Source organism: Anser cygnoides, chromosome Z, assembly GCF_040182565.1.
Source record: "Anser cygnoides isolate HZ-2024a breed goose chromosome Z, Taihu_goose_T2T_genome, whole genome shotgun sequence".
Classification (NCBI taxonomy): Eukaryota; Metazoa; Chordata; class Aves; order Anseriformes; family Anatidae; genus Anser; species Anser cygnoides.
Window position 1 is genome coordinate 47,669,268 of NC_089912.1, and position 23,182 is coordinate 47,692,449.

General features: G+C 37.9%; 1 protein-coding gene across 2 annotated transcripts; it reads left to right on the forward strand.

Annotated features, from left to right (window-relative positions):
* The first annotated feature begins 2,417 nt into the window (after positions 1-2,417).
* Positions 2,418-21,516, forward strand: ANXA1 (annexin A1). 2 transcript variants are annotated; one of them, XM_048079480.2, is made up of 13 exons: positions 2,418-2,547; positions 5,741-5,819; positions 8,294-8,387; positions 9,132-9,226; positions 12,211-12,324; positions 12,947-13,037; positions 14,156-14,235; positions 15,172-15,228; positions 16,683-16,776; positions 17,375-17,470; positions 18,267-18,325; positions 20,195-20,317; positions 21,151-21,516. In XM_048079480.2, exons 2-13 carry the CDS (start codon positions 5,754-5,756, stop codon positions 21,205-21,207), a joined length of 1,026 nt encoding a protein of 341 aa, XP_047935437.1. In that variant the 5' UTR covers positions 2,418-2,547; positions 5,741-5,753; the 3' UTR covers positions 21,208-21,516. The 2 variants fall into 2 exon arrangements, with proteins under 2 accessions (XP_047935437.1, XP_047935438.1); XM_048079481.2 differs by lacking the exon at positions 2,418-2,547 and adding an exon at positions 4,437-4,608.
* Positions 21,517-23,182: the final 1,666 nt, after the last annotated feature.

Genomic DNA, 23,182 nt, shown 5'->3' on the forward strand with positions numbered 1-23,182 from the left:
TGGGCAATAGGTGGGGAGGGGACATCACCAGGGCAGCTGAAATAAACCAACCAAAGGGATATTCCATACCATGTGGTGTCACACTCAGCAACAAAAGGGGGGGGGGGGGGGGGGGGCAGCTCTCCTTATGAAGACGTCAGTCATCCCAAATGACTGCTACGCACATTAAGGCTCTGCTTTGTGGGGCATGGCTGAACATCACTCTTTGATGGCATTTAGAGAATAATCTCTCTCTCTCTCTGTGCTTTTGGACTTGTGTGGACTTTTTTTTTTTTTTCCTTCCTCCTTTTCCCTTTAATGAAATAATCCTTATCTCAACCTGTGAGGGTTTTTTTTTTTTTTTTTTTTTTCCCTATCCAGCATAGTTTCTTCTCGAGCCCTTATTCTGAAGGAAGGGAGGAGAGGGATAAGAGAGCAGTTCTGGTGTAGTTCAGCTGCCCAGCAAGGTAAAACCACCACAGTAAAACAGCTTTCTAGATTATTTCAGTACTTCAAAATACTCGGTTAAGAACACTCAGGATGCACATGAATTTACAGTTTTTCAGTGTATACATATTGCAGTTGTCTATGCTCATTAATAGACAAAGCAAGCGTTCCCAGAAAAAAAGAGTGTAAATAGAAGTTTTGGCTAACATCTGAAACCACTGAAGTAAGACTGTCAGCCTCGTACTGACATGGAGAATGCCAGGAGGGCAGGAGTAATCTGACCCTCAGAGTTCATAATTAAATAAACAAAATGAAAAGCAACTTGACAGCTTGCTCACAGGATCACCGTCAACTTGTAGACCCCTTCAATTATTCAGGATACTGAAGATACCTGAAATAACCTTGTCAAGTAATATGTGAATTGTGGAGGAAAAAAAAAAAAAAAGTGCAGGGGATAAATATTGTCAGAGAGTTGGGGGACTGGGGTCTTCTTGTGGGCTGAGATGCTGGTGGATCCCCATGAGGGTGGCAGAGCAAGGCCTGGGAGCTTGACCTGTCTACCACCCCAGGAGGCACCAGGGCAGCACCAGCCCTGAGCACCTCCCTGGAGATGGAGGTGTTCGTCCGCAGCAGGGAGAAGGCCAAGGCCCAGGCCCGGTCCCAGCCTGTCTGTGAAGCACTGGGTAGGTGGCTCAGGCAGGGCTGAGAGCTGGGACGCCACTGAAGGCAGCTCCCAGGGCGGCTCCTGTGCTGGGCCTGGCCACTGCCTCCCACAGCATTGCAGGGGGCTCTGCCATGGCCCCCAGTGGAAAGGGGGCCCCAGCTACACTGATCCTGAGCTGGCCTTGAGACCCTGCCACGAAACCCCTCAGGGAGAACAGGCTCAGGGCCCTGACAGTTTCTACGGATCTGGACTGGGCTATTTTAAACAACTGTACAATATGCGTGATTTATGAAAATGTTGCAGTGAAGTGATATATTTAAGGAATTTGCAGGTGTCCCCTCTAATGCTATCTAGCAGTCTGTTTCCCTTCCTCCTTCATGATCATGCATGTTTATCAGTAGCAGATCAGCCATGCTTCTTCATTCTGAAGATATCTGTGTGTTGCAGCAGATCCAGATCAGCAGAAAGTAAAGCGACAGGCAGCTGGGAGCCCAAGCTGCTAGCTGCAAATATTTCTGTTTCAGGAACTGGTATTTCTTCACTGACATGTTCTGGGCTAATCTGAGATGTTAGTGATATGCTGCATGGTGCTGTGCTCCGGAAATGTGTCTGGCCGGCATTGTGAGGAAGTGCTTGCAGAAAACCACTTCTGGCAGGCTGGCAAACTCCCTCGTCTTGTGCAAACTACTTCCACTTTGAACTCAGAGTATAATCTGAATGTTTCAACCTCTTTTTAATTGTATGTGTAAATTTTTGCCCTTCAATTAATCCTGCCTGCTTCCAGGTGCTTTATTTCCATAAATAGAAAACAACACACAAACAAACAAACAAAAACCCATTTTGATAGACTGTATACATATTCAGTTTCAGAGGTGTCTTATTCCTGGACCACTTCCGTCCTGAATTCATGGGCATAAGAAGCAGAGCTCACAGGTATCGAGTTCAGTGAAGAGTCAGACTTGCATCAACTCTTCTCCACTTTTCTTTTTTCTTTCAAAGTTTTACTGAGGAATGAGGTATCTTAGTATGTTCACTTCAGAGTTGTATCAGATGTCAAAATGTGAAGAGAGTAACTCAAATTTGATTTTTCTCTTTAACATGTTAATCTTATGATCCTGAAAGATTTAAATTAATTTACTACAGTCAGGGATGTAGTAGGCCAGGGGAGAAGAGCTACCAAAGACTGACCATTAGTCATCTTTTCCCTTCTGAAATGTGCTCCTGCTGTCTCCAATACATAGTTTCGCAATGACTTTTTTTTTTTTTTCTTCCTGTGGTTCCGTGTTTTGGACAGTACCCAAATTTAGCTGCTAGCAAAGAGGAGCCTGTTGCTGTGGCTGTGGAAACACTTGGGTTGCTAGGTGGGGTCTCCTGCACGACACTATAAAAGCATCGCCAGCTCTCTGCCCTCTTATGTTGACTGTCCATCCTGAGGAGTAGTATTTGTGAAAAGGAAGGTAGGTTTTTGTAGTTCTCTATTGCTGTCTGTAGACCTGACAAATTTTAAGAATTGTACAGTATGTTTTTCAAGTGACCTGTTGTAATTTTCTGTGGGTTGGATTTGCTGGCACAGGGAAAGATGGGTGTGGGCAGAAGAAATTCTTTTCGTTTTAAAGTGGATAATGTACACAGAAGATCCTGGACAATCACTTCATTTTTATTTTTATTTTAACTTTTTTTTTTTTTTCTCATTCTTTTCCTCTTTACAGAGGAGTGTAAAAGTTTGGCTTAAAATATTTTCAAAGATACTGTATATTTACTCAAAACTTTCAATAATTGGAATCTGCCCAATTCTGGGGACTGGAAGCCAGTCTGAAAACAACATTGCAGTAACTCTCGTGAAGGAAGAGCTAGGACTTTCAGTCTGGATCGCTGCTTGATTTTTCATTCCAGTTAAATGTTAATCATTCCAGCTGGGAATGATAAGAGGCACAAAAATCACTTTTTTTTTTTTTTAAATCAAACAAATTTTAAATACATGATCCTCTTTTAACTGGGTTTTTGGTTAAACAGTCAGATCAGCGGTTCTTTAAGACTTTTTTCTTACTGAAGTAAATTAATATTTTGAATTTATCCCTCCTGGATCTAGGCTTTGCTTACCTGAGCTGTTAGCATTTTAGAGTCAAAGCTCTGGTAAAAACCTCTACCCTGTAAAGGTGCTGTCTTCCTCAATTCCAGGCCTCCCTCTCCCTCTTTCTCCCTCTTCTCCTCCCACCTCTCACCCCTCCCCCTTAAAGTTACCCATAGATTCCTATAAAGCAGGCAAACAATTTTGTGTGTAAACAGGTTTCTTAACTTTCTGAGACAATGCAAGCAAAGTCAGGTCTTTAGCCCTTTCAAGAGCCATTGCCCACTTTGACTTCTTTTGAAATTATGTTGTTTGATTACAAAATGGAAATATATGGACAAAATGTCAAAGTGTCTTTATTTAAATAGAAGCAAAAATAAAGGTTTAGTTTTATTTATTTATTTTATATATATATATATACAAAATTATTTTACTGTATTTGTAATTTAAGTTATGTTAGGCATAAAGGCTTAGAGACTTAATAAACCCAATTTAATGTAGGCTAGAAGCCTTCTACTATAGTTATCCCCATGAGCATCAAAACCTCTAGAGCTGGAGTGGGGTGGGCAGACAGAAGAAATGCAGATATTAACAGTTCTCTCTGGACCCAGCTCTAACTTTATTTCTGAACTATGTTACTCTAGAAACCAAAATGCAGTTTTGGTTCCACCTCTTCTCAGATCTACTGCTGTGAATCTTGTTTTATAGCTTTAAACAGGGAGACACTGTGAATCTATTGGAGGCATACAGATCTGTACACATCAGTGCTGGTAACTAGGTAAACAGGTCTCAGTCCCATACGGAGACTTTAACATATTTTATCCTTCTGTACATGGCCTTTGTGTGTGCTGTTAAAAAATGCAGCAGAACTTCAAATACTACATCAATTCATACGGCCTCATTTACTTTAGCTGTCAATACAAGGGTAGTACAGGAGTCACCATAGCAGCCTGATTTTTTGATTTTATTATTTTATTTTATTTTATTTTATTTTTGAGGAGCAACATAAGTGTGCTTTCTGATCCTCAGTAAATCAGTAAATGATGTGCTTAAAAGTTGGTCCTTACAACTTACACAATATTCTGACCATCATTTGCCAAGTTGACACCTACTTTAGGTAATATAAACACAGATTCAGAGTCACGTTCAGGTTTTGTATGAATTTTGTGCCCTCAGTGCTGCGAGCAGAGTAGAGAAGCAAAAAGTTTTCTAGGGAAGAGGGAGTGTAAGTGTATCTAACATGGAGAGAGGAGGAAAGGGTGGAGCTGGGCTGAAAGCTTGAAGAGGACTGGAGGACCTACTTTGTTGGCAGTCACACCTGGAAGTACTTTGTGCAGTTTTTCTGTGAGGGAAACAGCAGCTAGGTTACAAACACATCGCTTTGTCCTAGGAGTGTGTTGATTTAAATACTGCTTATTACTTTTCCTGTGGACCACAAGGCATAAATAAGGTAAATGTTTTTGCAATGTAAGCATTGTGTTTTTTTTTTTTAATTTTGTATATGATCTTTAGATTAGATTAGATTAAAATGCACACTGTTGCAAATAGCACTTTGTCTCTTCATGCTAGATATGTGAACTGTTCTTCAAAGACAGCAGTTTAACCATCAACTTTAGTTTGCTAAGTTTAGCTTATTGTTTATATGTATGCCTTAAAACCAAGCCTTCCCTAAAGTTTCTTATTGACAAGTATGTTTTTATGAAAAAACATCCATTTTGAACAGACCAAAAAATACTTTATTTGATAAAATACTAGTTTCCTAGTTCTAGGAACTGTTCCTAGGAGCAGTTCCTGCACTGTTCCTACTAGGAAACAATATTCTTGATACCGAGGTCATTGTGAAGCAACCTATTCATTATTTTTCGGTGCCCAATGTCAAGTCACATCACCATTGATCTTTTTTCTTATTCTGCATGGTATCTTATGTCAAAATATCTTCCATTTTCATTTCTAGTGATGAAAACTAAAAAATGGGTAAAAATCCATTTTTTTGTAGAAACCGGGGGAAATATATAAGAAATAAGGACCAGTGTATGTGAGACTGCTTCTACTTATCTTTCTTAAGAAAGAGCTATTGGAAGAAATTACATGCGAGTGTATTTAACAAGGGAATATCTTTTGCCTTAACACACAAGAGCTCCAACCTTGGAAGATGATCAGACAGGAAGAGTTATTTACCACCGAATTTGAAAAGAATCAAGTAGTCAGTAAGCTAAATTTACATAGCTAATACCTTAACAAATAGGGAAAGATGTTTAATTTGTTTCTGGTAACATCCCTTTGAAAGTCAGTGTTAATGCTTAGGTATTGCCATACCAAATACACATGAAATCCAATTAGTTTACTGTTCTATTTCTAATCTGAAATTTCTAGAAGTAGTTTAAGTGTGTATGGTTGAGCAGCCAACTGCCAAACATAAACAAAAGTTGCCAGCTTCCAATAGTACAAGCCAATTACTGTTTGGGAAACGGCCCCGATTGTGACAGTTAAAGAGAAAGGGTTTTTTGAATGGGAAACCTTGAGTTTCATTGGTGATGAAAATGATAAAAAAAAAAAAAAAAACTTGATGCATCTCTTCACAGATCCTCTGTCAACATGGCTATGGTATCAGAATTCCTGAAGCAGGCATGGTTCATGGATAATCAGGAGCAGGAATGTATTGTAAGTGTTATCACCTGTTGAGATCATTATATTTATTTTCTAGTGCCTTTAGAAGTGCCTTAAAGCCATAGTCCACCCCACATCTTTCATATACTCAAAGGGAGAAAAACTGTTGCAAAAATTCAGGTCATTAAAACTGGAAACCAATTTTATTGCATCATGTAATCTAATATACTCTTATAAACTAGTAGATATACTATCAGATGAAAAAATATTCTTATGTATATATATCAGTTTCAGGCCAAACTAGTGCTGTAATGAAATTGTCATTCCTACTGGCCAGGTATCGATTCACTTAAGTCATCCTTTTTAAAGTAGTAATCTGATGTACAGTATGCAAATCTGTAAGAACCTGTTCAGATGATGTATTTGAGAAAGATGCTTAGACTGAGATACAAGAAGCCATGTGTTGGAGCCCTGGAATGCAAAGGAGGAACTAAAGTCACTAGTATATTTCTTATTCAGTCTGGAGAAGAGGAGGCTCTGGAAAGACCTTATAGTGGCCTTCCAGTACCTAATGGGGCCTACAGGAAAGCCCCATTGGGGAGGGGCTCTTTGTCAGGGAGTACAATGATAGGACAAGGAGAGTAATGGCTTTAAACTAAAAGAGGGTAGATTTAGGTTAGGTATAAGGAAGAAATTGTTTAGTATGTGGGTGGTGAGGCACTGAAACAGGTTTCCTAGAGAAGTTCTGAATGTGTTCAAGGCCAGGTTGGATGGGCAACCTGGTCTAGTGGGAGGTGTCCCTGCCCATGTCAGGGGGGTTTGAACTAGATGATCCTTAAGGATCCCTTCCAACCTAAACCATTCTGTGATTTTTATTAGAAGAAGAAAGCACGTGGGAAGAGTCACTTTATGTAGTAAAACATCTCAGATGATTAGTGTTGATACTGATTAGAAGGAAGACTTATGGTGATGAGTAAGAAGAGTTATTGCAATAGATGTGGAAAGTCTTTAATAATGAAGTTGATTAGGATACTGAAATTAGTGTCAGCAAAGGCAAAGTAGCACTCTGTAAAATCACTGGAAATCTTTAAAGCAACTTTCATCTTGAAAAAATAGAACTTTGGAATTTCAGTAAATAGAGTTTTCTGCTGTAGATCTCTGTGGATTTTGTAATTTTCACTACACAGTATTTTATGTATAAAACTTTGTATCCACCATCCCTTATCCCATGCAATCCCATGGTCCTTAGCCATTCTAGTTATGGAGGTTGCAGACAGATTTTTGTTTAGGTAGTAGATAAGTTTGTCATGGAAAGCAGTATACTAAGACTAAACCTGGCATGCCTGGGAAACACACACTATACTCATCCTGTTTAGCTCTTGGCTTGCTACACAGGTCACACTGATTTTTTTTTTCTTTAAATTAAGCAAGAAACTGCTTATAAATACACAATCTCTCTGCTCTAATAAAACTCCTACTTATTTAACCAGCAGACATTACAGGCATGCAAATATTCAATACAGAATGCTGTATGTGAAACATATCCCTAAGACTCTGCCATCTGTCTTGTACATGCAAAAGATTAAATAAATAAATAAAATAGTGAGTTCTTGAAGATAAAATGCTATAGTTGATTCTAAAACAAAGTTTAATTAAACTTCACTTTTGTTGAAAAATCTCAACCATATCATACCAAAGGGAGCTTTATTATAAATATTTTCTCCAAAGATCTCAAGGAATTTTATAGGTTCTATAGAAGAAGGTAATGGGTATGGCATTTGAGATAGTACTGTTGTGTTACAGGCTCTACCAGCAAACTGATTAGTCACATTGTTGACTTAGGGCAAACCACGTAATTGTTGATGTAGTGGAATTTATCATCCCCAGTTATTCCCAGAGTACTTCAGACATTGCATAGGGAGTGTCTAACAAGGAGTGGATTCACCATAGACAGACAATAGCTAATGCTAAAGAAAGCGTGTTTTATATCTTATGTTTCAAAGAAGTTGAGTAATAGTTCTCCACCTCCTTGTAGTGTTGGGCTTGAACTTTTCACCAAGATCTTGCATGGAAGAAGTGCTTGTAACATTAAATATGAGTAGCTGAGAATTCACTTAATATAATGCACAATCAATTTGTATAAGATGAGCAAGAAAATCACTAGCACTTTACTGGAAGCACCTGCAGGATTTAAATGTGGTTTGAGAGAGCTTAAAATTTGTACATAATTGCTTAATTATGACAGCTAGGAAATACTTTCCTGTGGGATCTAACTTACTTGGACAAATAGGGATGTAAAATAGGTACGTTCTGTTTAATAGAAGTGTGAAAGGTATAGATCCAATACTAATACTGTACTGGGCCTGTTTAGCTATCTGTAGTTAGAAAGCAAGTATTTATTCTTTGATAGTCCCATAATAGTCAATTCCAAATACATGGCTTACTTAGGCATATGAAACTGCTTATTTGCATAAATATTCTTTGAAATTAACATTTATTTATTTATTCATTCATTCATTCTTCTACAGAAAAGTTCAAAAGGTGGTCATTCAGTACAGTCACACCCAAACTTTGATCCATCAGCTGATGTTGCTGCTTTGGACAAAGCTATTACGGTAAAAGGTAAGAGGATTAAATATTTAACATGCTATATTAGAATTATTCCTTGGGAAATTTTGAGAATAGCCTTAAAAGAATATCGGAGCCAGAGGCGATGGAAAACAGGAGAGGTACCTCTGCTTTAAAAAACCTAGCAAGACATTTAAGTATGCCACTTGTTAAAGAATCTCTACTCTTTGTTATCCTGACATTGTATTACATACTACTATTACTTAATACTACGTTAAATTTCTTGATTTTTTTGAAGGAAGGGTTGTAAAAATTTGGTTTCTAGAGAATAAAAAAATATACCATACTAAATCTTTTTTATTTGATTTCCATAGAATCTATTCAAGAGGTAGTGAATATGCTGATAATGGCGTATATGCTCCTTTAAACTTCTCTATTTAATGAAATTCACATTTGGCACTTTGTACTTAGAAACCTTTTTCAATTTGACTTGCTAAGTTGAGTATGCTGTTTCATTGTCTATATACTTAGTTATTCCGTAGTGTAAGTTCTGCACTTAGAACACTTTGAGACTTTATTATACTGTAGAAACACGCTTCTGTGTTCTATAGGAACCTATTGGTTTCTTCACTGCGTCACTAATTTTAAGTCTGTAGATGATAACAGTTTTGGTTAAAATTTGGTGTGTCAAGCATTCAAAATATACCACAATGCAAATAATAAAATTTGGTTAAATGATGCACTAGAGATCACTATATTTTCAATGTATTCACTATTACATTGTTTGGTGATTTGTAGGTGTGGATGAAGCCACCATCATTGCCATCTTGACTAAAAGAACAAATGCTCAGCGTCAGCAGATTAAAGCTGCCTATCAGCAGGCTAAAGGAAAGGTATAGTATATCCAAGCCAATCTTAATTGTGCATCTGGAATAGCAGTGTTGTTCCTGGGTTTTATGGTACATTCAGCTTTAGCTTTCTAGAACAGAAGATTACAGTGATTCTGTCACTTGTAATTTATGAAAACTACAGTAGTAGTAGTATCCTGAAACTATATTGTCAGAGATAATCCCTTGAATGCAGCGGCAATCATTTTGACATAAAAAGAAAAATTTCAAAATTCTGTCTGTCTGGGTTTTTGAATGCCCAAAAGATTCTTTATATCACTAAATCACTGGGAATACAGAAATTTCACTGGGATACAGGCTGTTGAGGAAAAGAGAGGGATAGAGTAAGAGACTTTGGGGACATCTAAACAAATCTTTTTGTCCAGAGAGAATATAAGACAGAAAATAGGACAATAATGCTGTTTCACAACTATAGCAACGCTGATGAGGACAGGTGTACAGGGAGCAGTGAAATTCTAATTCTGAATGGTAAAACTGCTAGTCCCTGGACCTGAAAAGCTTAGAAATTGCTGCATATTTCTTCAAGAGGTTTTAATTGCCCTTCACCTTTTCCTGTAGCAACTTTTCTCTAGTTGAACCTGTAGCTCTAAATTGAAATTATAACTGCACAGTTGGCATACCAGAGTTAGTGAACCTTTGCTCCTTGGAAAATGACTCCCTATAGTTTTTGGCTTTGTAATTTTAAGTGACTTTAAAGGACAAGAAAGAAAACAAGTCTAATGTCTCATTTTAGCCTGGATTTCCTGTTTTTGTTAAGGATACCTCACTTGTGATTTTCACAGCTCTGTCCTCCCACAGAGGAAGCTCCAGCATTGCAATTATATTTTTCAAGACCTAAATTAAAATTTAACTTCAAAGGCACAAGGAGGCTAATGCTGTTATATCATTAGACCCCCTGGCGCTTGGCTCTCCGTCAAAAGCAGAAAAGACCTAACTCCTAACATAGTTCTCGATTCTGAAATAATCTCATTAGTTATCCTAGGTATCCTGACCAAGCAGACTGATCTTCTCACTCCTACAGCAATTACCTAGACATGCATTTGGTGAAGAACAGAGCTGTATCTCTTAATTGTAGCAAAATACAATACCAAACATTTACTAATAGGAGGAAGAATAAATCAGAAATTATTTTTTAAAATAAATAAATAAAAAAAATCTTAATTAAAAAATGTAAATGTTGGTCAAATTAGTATATAATCCAAATTATAACTTCAGGGCTTGCAGATCTATATAGAGTGTTATTACAGTATGTCCACAGCATTTCCATTGCATTTTTTTTATCATTTTTATTTTTATCATTTATTTTCTAATAAATAACTTTATATAGATAAGTTCATTTAAGCCATTCAATTATCATAACAGTATTACCTTCTCTTAAAAATTAAGCAGCCTATTTTGAGCCGTCTTCTGATGCAGTAAATGGGTGAACAGGGCTGACAAGAACTTCATGAAGTTCAGCAAGGAGAAGTGCAAACTCCTGCACATGGGGAGGAACAACTCCAGGTACCAGGACATGCTAGGGGCCACCCAGCTGGAAAGCAGCTGTGTAGAAAAGGACCAGAGGGTCCTGGTGGACACGAAGTTGAACGTAAGTCAGCAGTGTGCACTTGCTGCTAAGAAGGCTAATGCCATTTTTGGCTTCATTAGGCAAAATATTGTGAGCAGGTCAAGAGAAGTTATCCTTCTGTTCTGCTGAGCATTGGTGATGCCACACCTGGAGTGCTGTGTCCAGTTCTGCCCCTGCCCCCAGTACTGCAAAGAGTCCAATGTAGGGCCACCAAGGGACTGGAGCATGTTTCCTCTGAGGAGAGGCTGAGAGAGTTTGGACTTTGGAACCTAGAAAAGAGAGGCTTACAGGGAGTCCTAATCAATGTCTGCAAATGCCAAAGTGCAAAGAAGGTGGAGCCAGGGTCTTTCAGTGGCACCCAGTGACAGGAAAAGAGGCAAAGGGCACAAATTGGAACACAACAAGTTCCATCTAAACATTAGGAAGAGCTTCTTTACTGTGCAGGTGACAGAGCACTGGCACAGGTTGCACAGAGACATTGTGGAGTCTGTCTCCTTGGGGATCTTCAAACGCTCTCTGGACAAGGTCCTGGGCAAGGTGCCCTAGGTGTCAGGGACAGAATCAGAAGTGGAAGGACCAGATGACCTCCAAAGGTTCATTCTGACCTTAACCATTCTGTGATTCTGTGACCTGCAATGGATGAAAGCACTTCTGAATATTTGCTGGAAAATTTTGACTCTAGTTAACAATAAGATGACAAATTAGAAATTTCAATTAATTCTTTGTAATTCTTTCTAGTAACTAAAGGAAAGATGTAGATCAAGATTTGTCAGAGATCAGACTAATTTTTGGACTGTACCTGAACAGCAGTTTTTAACCTTTTGCTAGCTTACAGGGTGTTGTGGTTTATCCCAGAAGGCAGCTAAGCACCACTCAGCTGTTTGTTCATTCTGCCTTAGTGGGATGAAAAAGAGAATCAGGAAAAAAAAAAAAAAAAAGGATGAGATAAAGACAGCTTAATAAAGCAGAACAGGAAGGGAAAATAATAATGAAGAAATACACCAAAAAAATATGCACAGTGAGATTGCTCACCACCAATAACTGATGCCTAGGCACTCCTCAAGCAATGGCAGCCCGCCTAGACAACTCCCCTCAGTTTTATTGTTCAGCATGACATAATACAGTATGGGATATCCCTTTGGTAAGTTTGGGCCAGCTGTCCTGGTTCTGTCCCCTCCCACCTTCTTTTGCACCCCCAGCCTCTTCACTGGTAGTGCAGTATGAGCAGCTGAAAAGTCCTTGACATGGTGTAACCACGTTTCTGCAACAACTAAAACATCAGTGTGTTAACAGCGTTATTCTTGTCCTAAGTCAAAAACACAGCACCATGCTAGCCACTATGAGGAAAATTATTCCAGCTGAAACCAGGACACAGTGTATGACTCTTCCTTATTCTTCACAGAGTCTGGAAGAAGACCTGAAAAAGGTTCTGAAAGGCCACCTGGAAGATGTTGCCGTGGCTCTACTTAAAACTCCAGCTCAGTTTGATGCTGAAGAATTAAGGGCCTCTATGAAAGTAAGTCAAAAATCTTCTGAGAGGAACTTTAGTAAAGAGAAGTAAATAAATCTCAGGTCCTTTAAATGACACTGGTCTTAAATTTTGTAAGCTTGTGTATTGTATTATTTTTTCCCCATTTATTAAAATAAAACAGTAGTGATTATCCAGAACCAGCTACTAAGAACAAGACTCAGCAATCTCTGTTGAATTTCAAGGTTGGAGGAGATGGGTTGCCATTGCTATTCTTCTGTGGGAAAGAGCTCTCTTTGCCTTCCGAAAATTGGAAGTTATTTGCAGATGTAGTGCTAGAAAGCCATAGTGTTTACATATGTGTTTATTTAAGAGAAAATAGAAAAGGAAAGGTGTATTTTTCTTCGTAGTTTTTATATTCCTACCTTCTATGCATGCTGCTTGGTCACTTAATATTTCTGTTGGGTGCCAGAGTGACACTAGATGCTACAAAAATGTATTCTAAAAGAGCTAAAATAATTATATTAGGTGAAAGCAAAACGTTCTTCCTTTTTCTGTCTTGTTTCCTATGGCATCTTCAAAGTCTTGTCCATGATTCTCATCTTATTTGGGTTCTAAAATTTAAGTTTGCTGTATTAAATTACATTTAAAAAAAAATCATTTTTAACAGGGGCTTGGAACTGATGAAGATACTTTAATTGAGATTCTGGCCTCAAGAAACAACAGAGAGATCAGAGAAGCCAGCAGATACTACAAGGAAGGTAATTCAGAGTGGGAAAGAAGTATTAATGGTATGAAACACTGGAAGATAGCCAAACCCTGTCCTGCAATGATTCATTTCTTTGTTATTGTGATTTTTTTTTTTTAAGCACCTGTAATGAATAGATCCATGCAAACTTAATTCCTGATGAAAAAGAACGTAGTATGGATTATACATGTCTTTTCAAAACTCCGTAGCAAACACATTACTCTTACAGCCTTACTTCTCAATTTAAGGAGCTGAGATGACATTTTAGAAAGCAAGTAAAGCTTCATGTAAGACTGAAAGATGTATAGGAAAGGGAGGTCATACTGATCATTTCTGACTTACATAGATCCCGCTGCACTAGGAAGTGACTCACAATTCCAGACAGAACTGTGAATATTTCTTGGAATGGGTCATGCATTTAGATGCTTTCTAAGTTAAAAGCAAAATCCAACTGCTTTGCTGCTCCCATTGCCAAGCCTTATCTGAGCTCTTAAGATGTCACTGACTTTGTCAAAAGTTTACTCTTAGCAACACAGATAACTTTAAGATTAGGAACAACCAGTGAACTGAAGGCAGAAAATCTTTGAAGAAATAATTAAAATATAATAGCAATTTAGAAATAACTAAAATATAATAGCATGTCTCATATAAGGAGAGTACTGCGGTCAGCCAGTGTTGTCTAATTAACTCATGCTTTATGGGATTAAGAGTTAACTTTCTGAAGTTCCAATCAAACAGTATCAGAAGTCCAGAATAATGGTTTGATTTTTTTCAGAAGAGTTTGGGGATGAACAAAACAGCCAAAAATAAGAATGAAAGACTAATAATGGCTCACAAAATTTCAAACTTTTCTTTTTTCTTTTCCTCTATTTCACAAACAATAGCTCAAGACTTTTCCACCCATACAACCTTTAAGAAAAACTTTTTCAGCAGATTGTGGATTAATTCTCCAATTTCTCAGCACGTCTCAGGGATTAGACATGTTGCAAAAATACCCATTCTTGCAAAACTAAATTAGAGAAAAGTGCAATTCTGCTAGGCATATTAAGTGGGAAACTAAGAAAAGACTGAAAAAATGATATAACTGATAATTTAAAAACGAATTACGAGTCCTTTTTCATTTGATTTCAGTACTGAAGAGAGATCTGACACAAGACATCATCTCTGACACATCTGGAGACTTTCAGAAGGCTTTAGTTGCTCTAGCCAAGGTATGTTGTGCTTAAACGTTTTCAGTGAGGTTACCAGTAATTAAAATTAATGTCAAGATTATTTTAAAGTCATACAATAAATAGGAATCTCAGGATTATTTATTTCCTAGCACTGTTTTTTACTTATGAATCTTAGACCATATGAAATGGTTCTTAAGCAAGCTATAATGAGATTTATCTCAAAAACATTTTTTAAAGGCAATGATATTTGTTACTGTTTACCAGTTAGGTTTTTAAGACTTTTTTTTTGTCTTTACATGTCTAACAGTCTTTAAGCACTTGAAAAAAACAACTGGAATGTCAATTGACTGCAAATATAAAAAGAAGAAATGCTTACATGTAGAGAAACATTTCGGCTACTTCTTAAGATATGTTTCTTCTATTAAGATAGACAGATAGTGGCATTAAGCTAGTAAGTAGACAAAGTGTTTTGTGAACTGCTCAAAAGCAGTTCAGCTGAAACACTGGATCTGAGAAGTGAAAATACCATTTTTAACATACGTTAATATTTTATTCCATCTCTGCTGAGTACATTTGTATGCAGCCTGTATGTGCACATTTTTTTTGATACATCAATGTGCATAGTTTTGATTTTTAGTTTTGCTTCTAAAATACCTTGAAAGAAGTTTATTGAGCGGTCATCAGGGAGCACATCACAGCTTCCAGGACTTTATCTTCACATTAAGAAACCCTGGATTTTAATGTACAACTTCAGAAATATGTTGTTGATGGCCCTAGAAACGTGAGCTCTGATCGATTAACAAATGCATCAGCTTTATCCACAGAATAATTAATATAACTGTATTTGTCTGCAATTCTGTATTAAGCTATGTATAAGTATGGCAGGCCAGATCTCTAAAATACCGAATTTTGGTGAACTGAATGATTGTGAGTAACACCGATTTTTATTTTTATTTTTTTTTTAAATTTATGTAGGCTGACCGATCTGAAGATCCTCACGTGAATGATGAGCTTGCTGATAGCGATGCCAGGGTAAGGCCATACTTAGCACTCTGTAGATCTTCTTCATTTGACTTTATTACAAACTCTGACTGGCTGTGAATGTTCTGTTTCACCTACCTGGATCTTGCGCATTTCAGATGACAGACAATTGTACATTATGTACAGTTATGTATATGTACATAATCTTTTCTGTGGTCATGGGGGGATTGGGCCATAGGGGTAGGGGGACATGGGGACATGGTGGGGGGCAAGTATGTGTATGCACATAATCATTTCTGAGGAGATGATGTTTTCCAAAGTTCACATGCACTCTTTGGTAGCTGAAAGAAATGGAATCTTTATGCTAATAGTCAACTTCAAAAATGCTGCAAACCCTCTTCTAGTTCATGTAAAACATGTAGACCATTTGAAGTAGAGGTCAGGAAAAGGAGAACGTAGATTCAATCTTTTTGTTTGTTTGTTTAAAATAAATACAGTTCTTGAATTGAGGGACAGATTTGTACTAGTGATTGTGCAGAACCAGATACCATATGTTGACCAGTGTAAACCATTCAGTATGTTAGTTGTAGGTAATGTGTTTCAGTGACATACCTTTCAAGATAATTTGGTAAACCTCACAGTCATTTTCTAAGTGATTCTAAAAAAAGCAACTGATTTTTCCCTTGTTTCTTCTGCCATTAGTGTAATATTTTTGTTAAGGTGTTGGTAAACCTTAACAGTCTGTCCTGAGTTTTCACTTTAAATTATTGTTTTAAATCCAACAGAAAAAAAGACATTTAACAATTCTATTTTTATTCCTGTGACATAAGAGGTTTAGTTTTGTCATCAGCCATAGATATGAAAGGCTAGTAAATTAATATTCTGCCTAAGCTCTAAAGTTCAGTTTCCCTGGGTCCAAAGAGCTTCACTGCCAACACCTAGAAAGGATGGTGTTAGATTTTTCTTGCTGTAGCATGGAGATCTTTAATTATTACTTTTACAAAGGTTTGAGGAGGTAGGGAAAGTAATAAGATTGACTGGGTTCTTACTTTCTATTAAAGTCACTCTTGGAAAGACGAGAAATACCTGGTGTGTAAGCTTCTCCTTCACATTTGTCTAGTTAATATTGGAATATTGGAGCTGCTTTTTTTTTTTGTCTAAGGTAGGCCTGCCAGTCCTATGCTCTCATGTACACTATAGCATATGAAGATACATAAAAAATATCTTCATTCAAGAATGTCTAAAAATATTATTTGTAGCTGTACAGTGCTCCCTCAGTACTATTACTTTGTAAGTGAAATATGAAGTATTACTTGGTACACCTAGAGTTATTCTGAGGCTGTGTAGAGTTATGTGTCTTGTTGCAGATTGTGTCAAGGATTAGAGTTCTTTACTGACAAGCAGTGGCCTACCTTTGGCAAGGAGTCTCAGATACTTCTATTTGTGTTTTGCTATACAGATGATAACTTGCTTATTATTATTATTATTATTTTCTTTTATGACAGGCCTTATATGAAGCAGGAGAGAGAAGGAAAGGAACGGATATTAATGTGTTTGTTACTGTTCTTACTGCAAGAAGCTACCCCCATCTCCGAAGAGGTAGGCTGGGTGAAACTTTGTTCCTCACTGGAATTGTATTTGAATATGGCCTGCTCTTGAACTGAGATTATATACATTTCCAAGATGTGACTGATACAAAGGTCATTGTGCATGCTGACCTAAGCACACAGTTGGTCACTTTGCTGTTCTCTCCACACTAGTGAAGAGTCACGATGTCAGTTAAGTTGTTAACAGAACTATTACCATGAAGTCTCACAACGCTAGTGGTCACAAGGCCAATGAATCAGTGTGGCAGGGGTTCTGAATACTCCCCAACGTGGTCTTGCTCCTCTACCAGTTTGCCCTGCATGGGAGATACCACCTAATGCTATAGGCTCGAGTGGAGTAACTGTACTACCTCTTTCCCTATTAATGGAAAATGAGCCCCACCATCCTAGCATGGTTCTGTTCCTCATGCCAACACCGTCAGTCCATACTGTACTGCTTTTCTTTACACTGTGCTAGCTGAAGAAAATGAGAAAGATAACCTACCCTGCGTGTGCACTGCCACAGCAGTGAGGCCAGAGTAAGTCAAAGAAAATGTGGGGAGAATACTATGCTTCCATCACTCCTCACTGAATTTTCTTCCCTTATTTAGTCTTTCAGAAGTACACCAAATACAGTAAGCATGACATGAATAAGGTACTAGATTTGGAGCTGAAAGGTGATATTGAGAACTGCCTGACTGCCCTTGGTAAGTGGTTATACAATTAGTAACCTCATATATATGTTAACTGTATGAAAAACTACCTTTTACTTCTGTCATACTTGTTCTAACAGGACAGCATTCTGCTCTTACCTTGCCTCATTGAGAAACAAAACAGTTATGATGTATGATTATTAAAAAGATTATAAATTTCCTTTTGCAGTGTTCAAGAAAATATTATAATGTTCATGATAAAGATGTATCTTAAGACCCTTAAAATGTCTGTTCCTTGTAAATAATAAGGTGAGAATAAGGTTAGCCATCCATGTTGTCAAGGATAGAATCAGGAGCCAGACCCCTAGCTTTGCTTTTCACTTTTGTATTGCAGTCAAGTATACTTCGGATAAAAAAAAAAAAAGAGAGACTCACCAGTTCCCTCTTAGTATCAGATATGGAAGGCAAGTACACAGCATAACTTGGCTAAAATATGTCAGATCATAACCACCAGCTCTGCTGTAGAGGTCACGAATGCTTTCACATTTTTCTGCTTGGGAACTGTGACATCTTTCTCAATTTTATGGCAGTGGACTATGTGGACTAGTACAGTCTTCTCTTTACAGTAACTAGAGTATTCTCCCCTGATTGAATTGTCTTCTGAATAAAGAAAAGAAAGGAACAGCTACTTCTCCCATATTTTTAAGACAGGTAAAAGAGAAATAGATAAATAGGATATGTTGGTAGGAACACTGAGACTTATTCTGCAGCATTTTCTTTCCAGATTTTTGTCTTTTGTTATTTGTTACATTTTTAACATATGTGACCTTATCTCATTGTTTCATTACAGTGAAGTGTGCCACAAGCAAGCCAGCTTTCTTTGCTGAAAAACTCCACTTGGCAATGAAGGTAATGTCAAGAAAGAACTCCTTGAGAACATAGTGTGCTTTATGAGCTGAAAAATAACAAATTAGGCTAGAATAAGAACTTTTTGTGATGAAAAGGACTGCAGAAGGAAATCCAGTTAATTTCTTTTCTCATTCCTTCATTCCTTTGAAACTACTGAGTTTCCTTCCATAGAAAGAGCTATCTATTTACTATAGAGTTTTTGGGAAGGCATCTGTCCATCCACATATATACCTTATGCTCTATGTTGTGACAGAAAGCTAACTGAACCTTTTCATATTAATAAAACCATTAAGATATTGACAAAAAAATAAATAGGAAGACACTTACAGACTGGGACGAGAACCTTGTAAGAGCCTATACAAAACTTCAGGCAAATTTGAAATCTGAGCTGACTGAGGCGGTGAGAACTCATGAAACAGCGTAGTATGCAGAAATTTACATTAACTTCTGTCACTTGGTTAGGAGCTGTATATGAGAAAATGAGTGACTCATTGTGGTGGTTTTACCCAGCTGGGCAGCTGAACTCCACCACACTGCTCTCTCTCTACCTCCTCAGAGAGAAAGCGGAGAAAATGCGATGCAAAGGGCTCAAGGGCTGGGATAAGGACAGGGAGATCACTCTGCAGTTATCATCACGTGCAAAACAGACTCAGTGCACTAATATAATTTATTACCTATTACTAACAAGCTAGCAGTAAGAACTAAAACTAAAAACAGCTTCCCCCTCCATCCACCCTCTTCTACCTCCTCCCCCCTGAGTTTTGCAGAGTAACAGGGAATGGGGGCTGCAGTCAGTCCCAAACGCTTCGTCTCTGATGCTCCTTCACGGTCCCTCCCTGCTCCTGCTCCACATGGGGTCCCTCCCACGGGATGCCGTCCTTCCCGAACTGAGCCTGCAGGGGTTGCCTACAGGCAGCAGCTCTTCAAGCACTGCTCCCACATGGCTCTGTACCACAGGGTCCATCTGTCAGGAAAAAGCTGCTCCAGCACGGGTTCCCCATGGGCAGCAGCTCCCCACAGACCCCCTGCTCCTCCGTGGGCTCCTCTCCACGGGCTGCAGCTCCGGCCCGGGGCCTGCTCCTGCAGGGGCTCTCCATGGGCCGCAGCCTCCTCCAGGCCACCTCCACCTGCTCCACCGGGGGCTCCTCCACGGGCTGCAGCGTGGAGATCTGCTCCGTGTGGGACCCATGGGCTGCAGGGGGACAGCCTGCTCCACCAGGGGCCTCTCCACAGGCTGCAAGGGAACTTCTTCTCTGGCACCTGGAACATCTCCTTCCTCTCCTTCTGCACTGTTTGCAGGTGTCTGCAGAGCTGTTTCTCACTCCTTTCTCCCAGCTGCTGTTGTGCAGCAGTTAATCTTAAATCTGCTCTCCCAGAGACACAAACAATATAATTTGTTGGATTAGCTCTGGCCATTCATTCTTCAGCTTTAGAGCCAGCTGAAACTGGCCCTTTTGCAACATAAAGCAGTTGCTTGTCTCTTCACACAGTGGCCACCTCTGTAGCTCCACCACTGCCAAAACCTTGCCATTTAAACAGATTATCCTCATTATGAAAAAATAGCTCATTACAGGAGGAAGAAAAAAAATCAAACAACAACAACAAAAAAACCAACAGTGAAATTTAGGTTTTCCCTGGTGTCCAGTTATCACAGTGAATAACCTGCCTATATTTAGGAAACAGCAAAAACAAATCCAGGATTGGAGACAGCCAGTCACAACTGAATTTGTCCTCATAGGGGATCAGAAGGGGGGTTAGTACTGACACAAAGAAGTCTGATGGATTAATACAAAGAACTTTGATAGAGGAAGATATTTCAATGACTTAAGTAGCCTCAATTTTTGTTTGTTTGTTTAATACTTTTAACAGGGCCTTGGGACACGGCACAAACAGCTCATCAGAATCATGGTTTCACGCCACGAAGTAGACATGAATGAGATAAAAGCTTATTATAAAAGTCTGTATGGTATCTCTCTTCGCCAAGCCATTATGGTAGGTTTTTGCTGAAGTTAACAGTGAAGTGGAAAACAACCAGATGTTTTAGGAAGGCCAGTAAGGCTTTGTTAACTCTTCTGCTGCTCAGTCACCAGTTCATCCTGAGTAATGCATTGTAGCTGAGTAACTCAAGTTCTCGGTGAGAACTCAAGGTCTCATGCTGGTAGAACTAATTTATTTTGTCAGGGAATGTTTTTGTCACAAAAGCTGTAGCAATTGATTTGTAGTTGTCTCAGGATGTGATCTTACAGTAAATGCCAAGAATGGAGACTACTCTGTCCCCAAGTTCCTGTGCTTAAGCAGACAAGGTACATTAGCAGGAGAATGAAGATGATTGCACTGACAGCTCTCTGACAGATTTTTGCTCCATCTGGCTTTTGTTTTTTAATGTCTGTGTTACTCCTGCAAATACCTTGTAAACTTGGCTTTTATTTGTCCTACTTTCTAGGTCACTTAGGAAAATGAGGTAAACTAACAAAATATTTTCTTGAAAGGGACAGGCCACCCAACGTATTTTTCTAGAAGATTTAAACCAGTGAGATATTAGGAAAAAGCCAGACCTTCAGATCACCTTTGTGGAAGCTAGTAGATAACTAAGAAAAATATACCTTGGAGCAGAAACATAATCTCTAAATGTACTAAAGTACCTTTTTGAGTTTTGCATGTACCTGCTGCTTTTTCAGTTAGTTTCTAAAAATCATTTTATTTTTCTGCTATGACCATTTATTTCGGTGAAGGGCCAATGTTTAGTAAATACATATTGAATGCTTATTGAAATTGATTTAAGACCATTATCCTAACAATTGTGCTCTTTTCACTTAAATTGACAGGATGAACTCAAAGGGGATTATGAAAACATCCTGGTGGCTTTGTGTGGAAGTGATTAAATAAGTTTCATGTTCCTATGATGCACTCAAGCCATATTGCTGAAGGTCTTTATATTTGACTCAGCTGTCTATATAAAATACAGGCTTTACACAGTGAGGTTTCTCTGGAATGGTATTTAGTCTACATGTATTATGCGGAAAACCTGGAACCTAGAATGTATTTTTTCAATATCTGTATTCTGTATGGCATGAATATAATCTTTTTACCATTATTTATCCAAAGTCAAGGAATGCTTTGAAGTTTCTATTTGCTCGATTAATCATGAAACAACTTTCATCTAAGAAAATTAAATAAATTTTTAAAAATAAGATTAGACTTCGTGAAACTTTGTACATCCTTCATTGCTTTTCTACACTTAACATCAAATTGTCTATACGCTGTAAATAAAAGAAAAATCAGTGAAATATTTAAATAGTGAAAAAAGAATGTAACAATATCACAGAGTCTAGCCGAAACTCTACATTTCCATTTCACTTCAGCCAGATTTTATATACATTGGATGTTAGAAAAATAGCTAAAGATGACATGTTAAAAATGTCAACAATATGAAAAAGCTAATGATATCTCTGGCTTGTTCTTTTTTATTTAAATTAGAGTTATTAATTCTATTGTTATGTACATAGGGGAAAAAAAAAAGGCATCATAGCCCATGTAGGACTTTTTTTCTTTATCTTGATGAGTTGTGTGCATTTTTGTATCTGTCCAAAATGAAGAAAATTGCTCTCACTACCTCTGTTTTCTGACTGATATTACTGTTCCAGTTGTTCCAGACCCTGTATAAATGAGGTGCAGACCCCCAGGTGCAGTAGTAGAATTAAGCATAGTTGTTGGTTCTTCACTTCATACAAACATTTATAGACATTGTTAGTGTGCCCTCTACTTACTCATTTAAACAACATGTTAAGCTATTGGGATATCAGAGGTCATCTTGGCTAATTTCTGTTAAACATTGCAGTCATTCTTCATTTCATATTGGAGTGGTCCAAGAAATAGAACTAGGTGTTTGGAAAAGGTGAAGTCTTATTCTAGAAGGACCACTGGAATGACTAGAGCTAGGTAGAAAATTACCATGTGCCTTGCACAGGCCAGATTTTTTACCTACGCTAAATATTTTCCAGGATACATGCACTACTGTAGTTCACTCTGTTGATTATTCTTGTTACTGCCTTAGGATAAGTGAAAGAGAGTCAGACCAAAGTAGTTCATGAGAAATAAACATGATAGTCATCAATGAAAGCAGGAAAAAAAAAACAGATGTACGTAAAAAACATGTTCTGCGACATCTGTTTTATTAACTGACAAGGTTCAGGAAAAAAATATATATATTTTGAGTGTGGCAGTAGCAAAATAGGCATTTTCTCAAGAGGTAGATGTCCAGAGAATTCAATACTCCCACCCCAAAAAACAGAGCAAGCTTGTAGTCTGTGGATGGGTCGTAAATAGTTAACTTGTAAGACGTAGATTATTAGGCCTAAAGGGGAAACTCTATTCAAATTTCAGTTATTTTGAAATGTAGATGTGTTGCAGCTATGCAAAAGGAAATAATCTGATTTCACCAGCATAGGAAAGATTTATTTATTTATTTATTTATTTCAAGAAGTATGTATATTCACCAGGGAAGGCAAAAGAAGCAAAAATGTGCAAAAACAAAACAACAAAAAATTATAGAATATCTTTAAAAATTACTCCAAATTAAAATTTAAGGAATGGTAAGAAAATTATTTTTATAGTAAATGGACTCTTTCCATTCTCTTTTTGCAGAGTTCAAGAGGGTCTCAAGAGCAGTATGTTCTTTTTGAGAGTCCAGCCTTACTGCTCAACTTCCAAATGTGAACAAGTGAGCACCTGGAATTCTCATTTAGCATAAATGAGGAGATAGGCAAACATGTTATTAATAGGATAATGTTTGTAACATAAGTATGAATTTTGCTGGACTGGATAAGAGAAGGAAATTATAACAGTATATTACTGCAT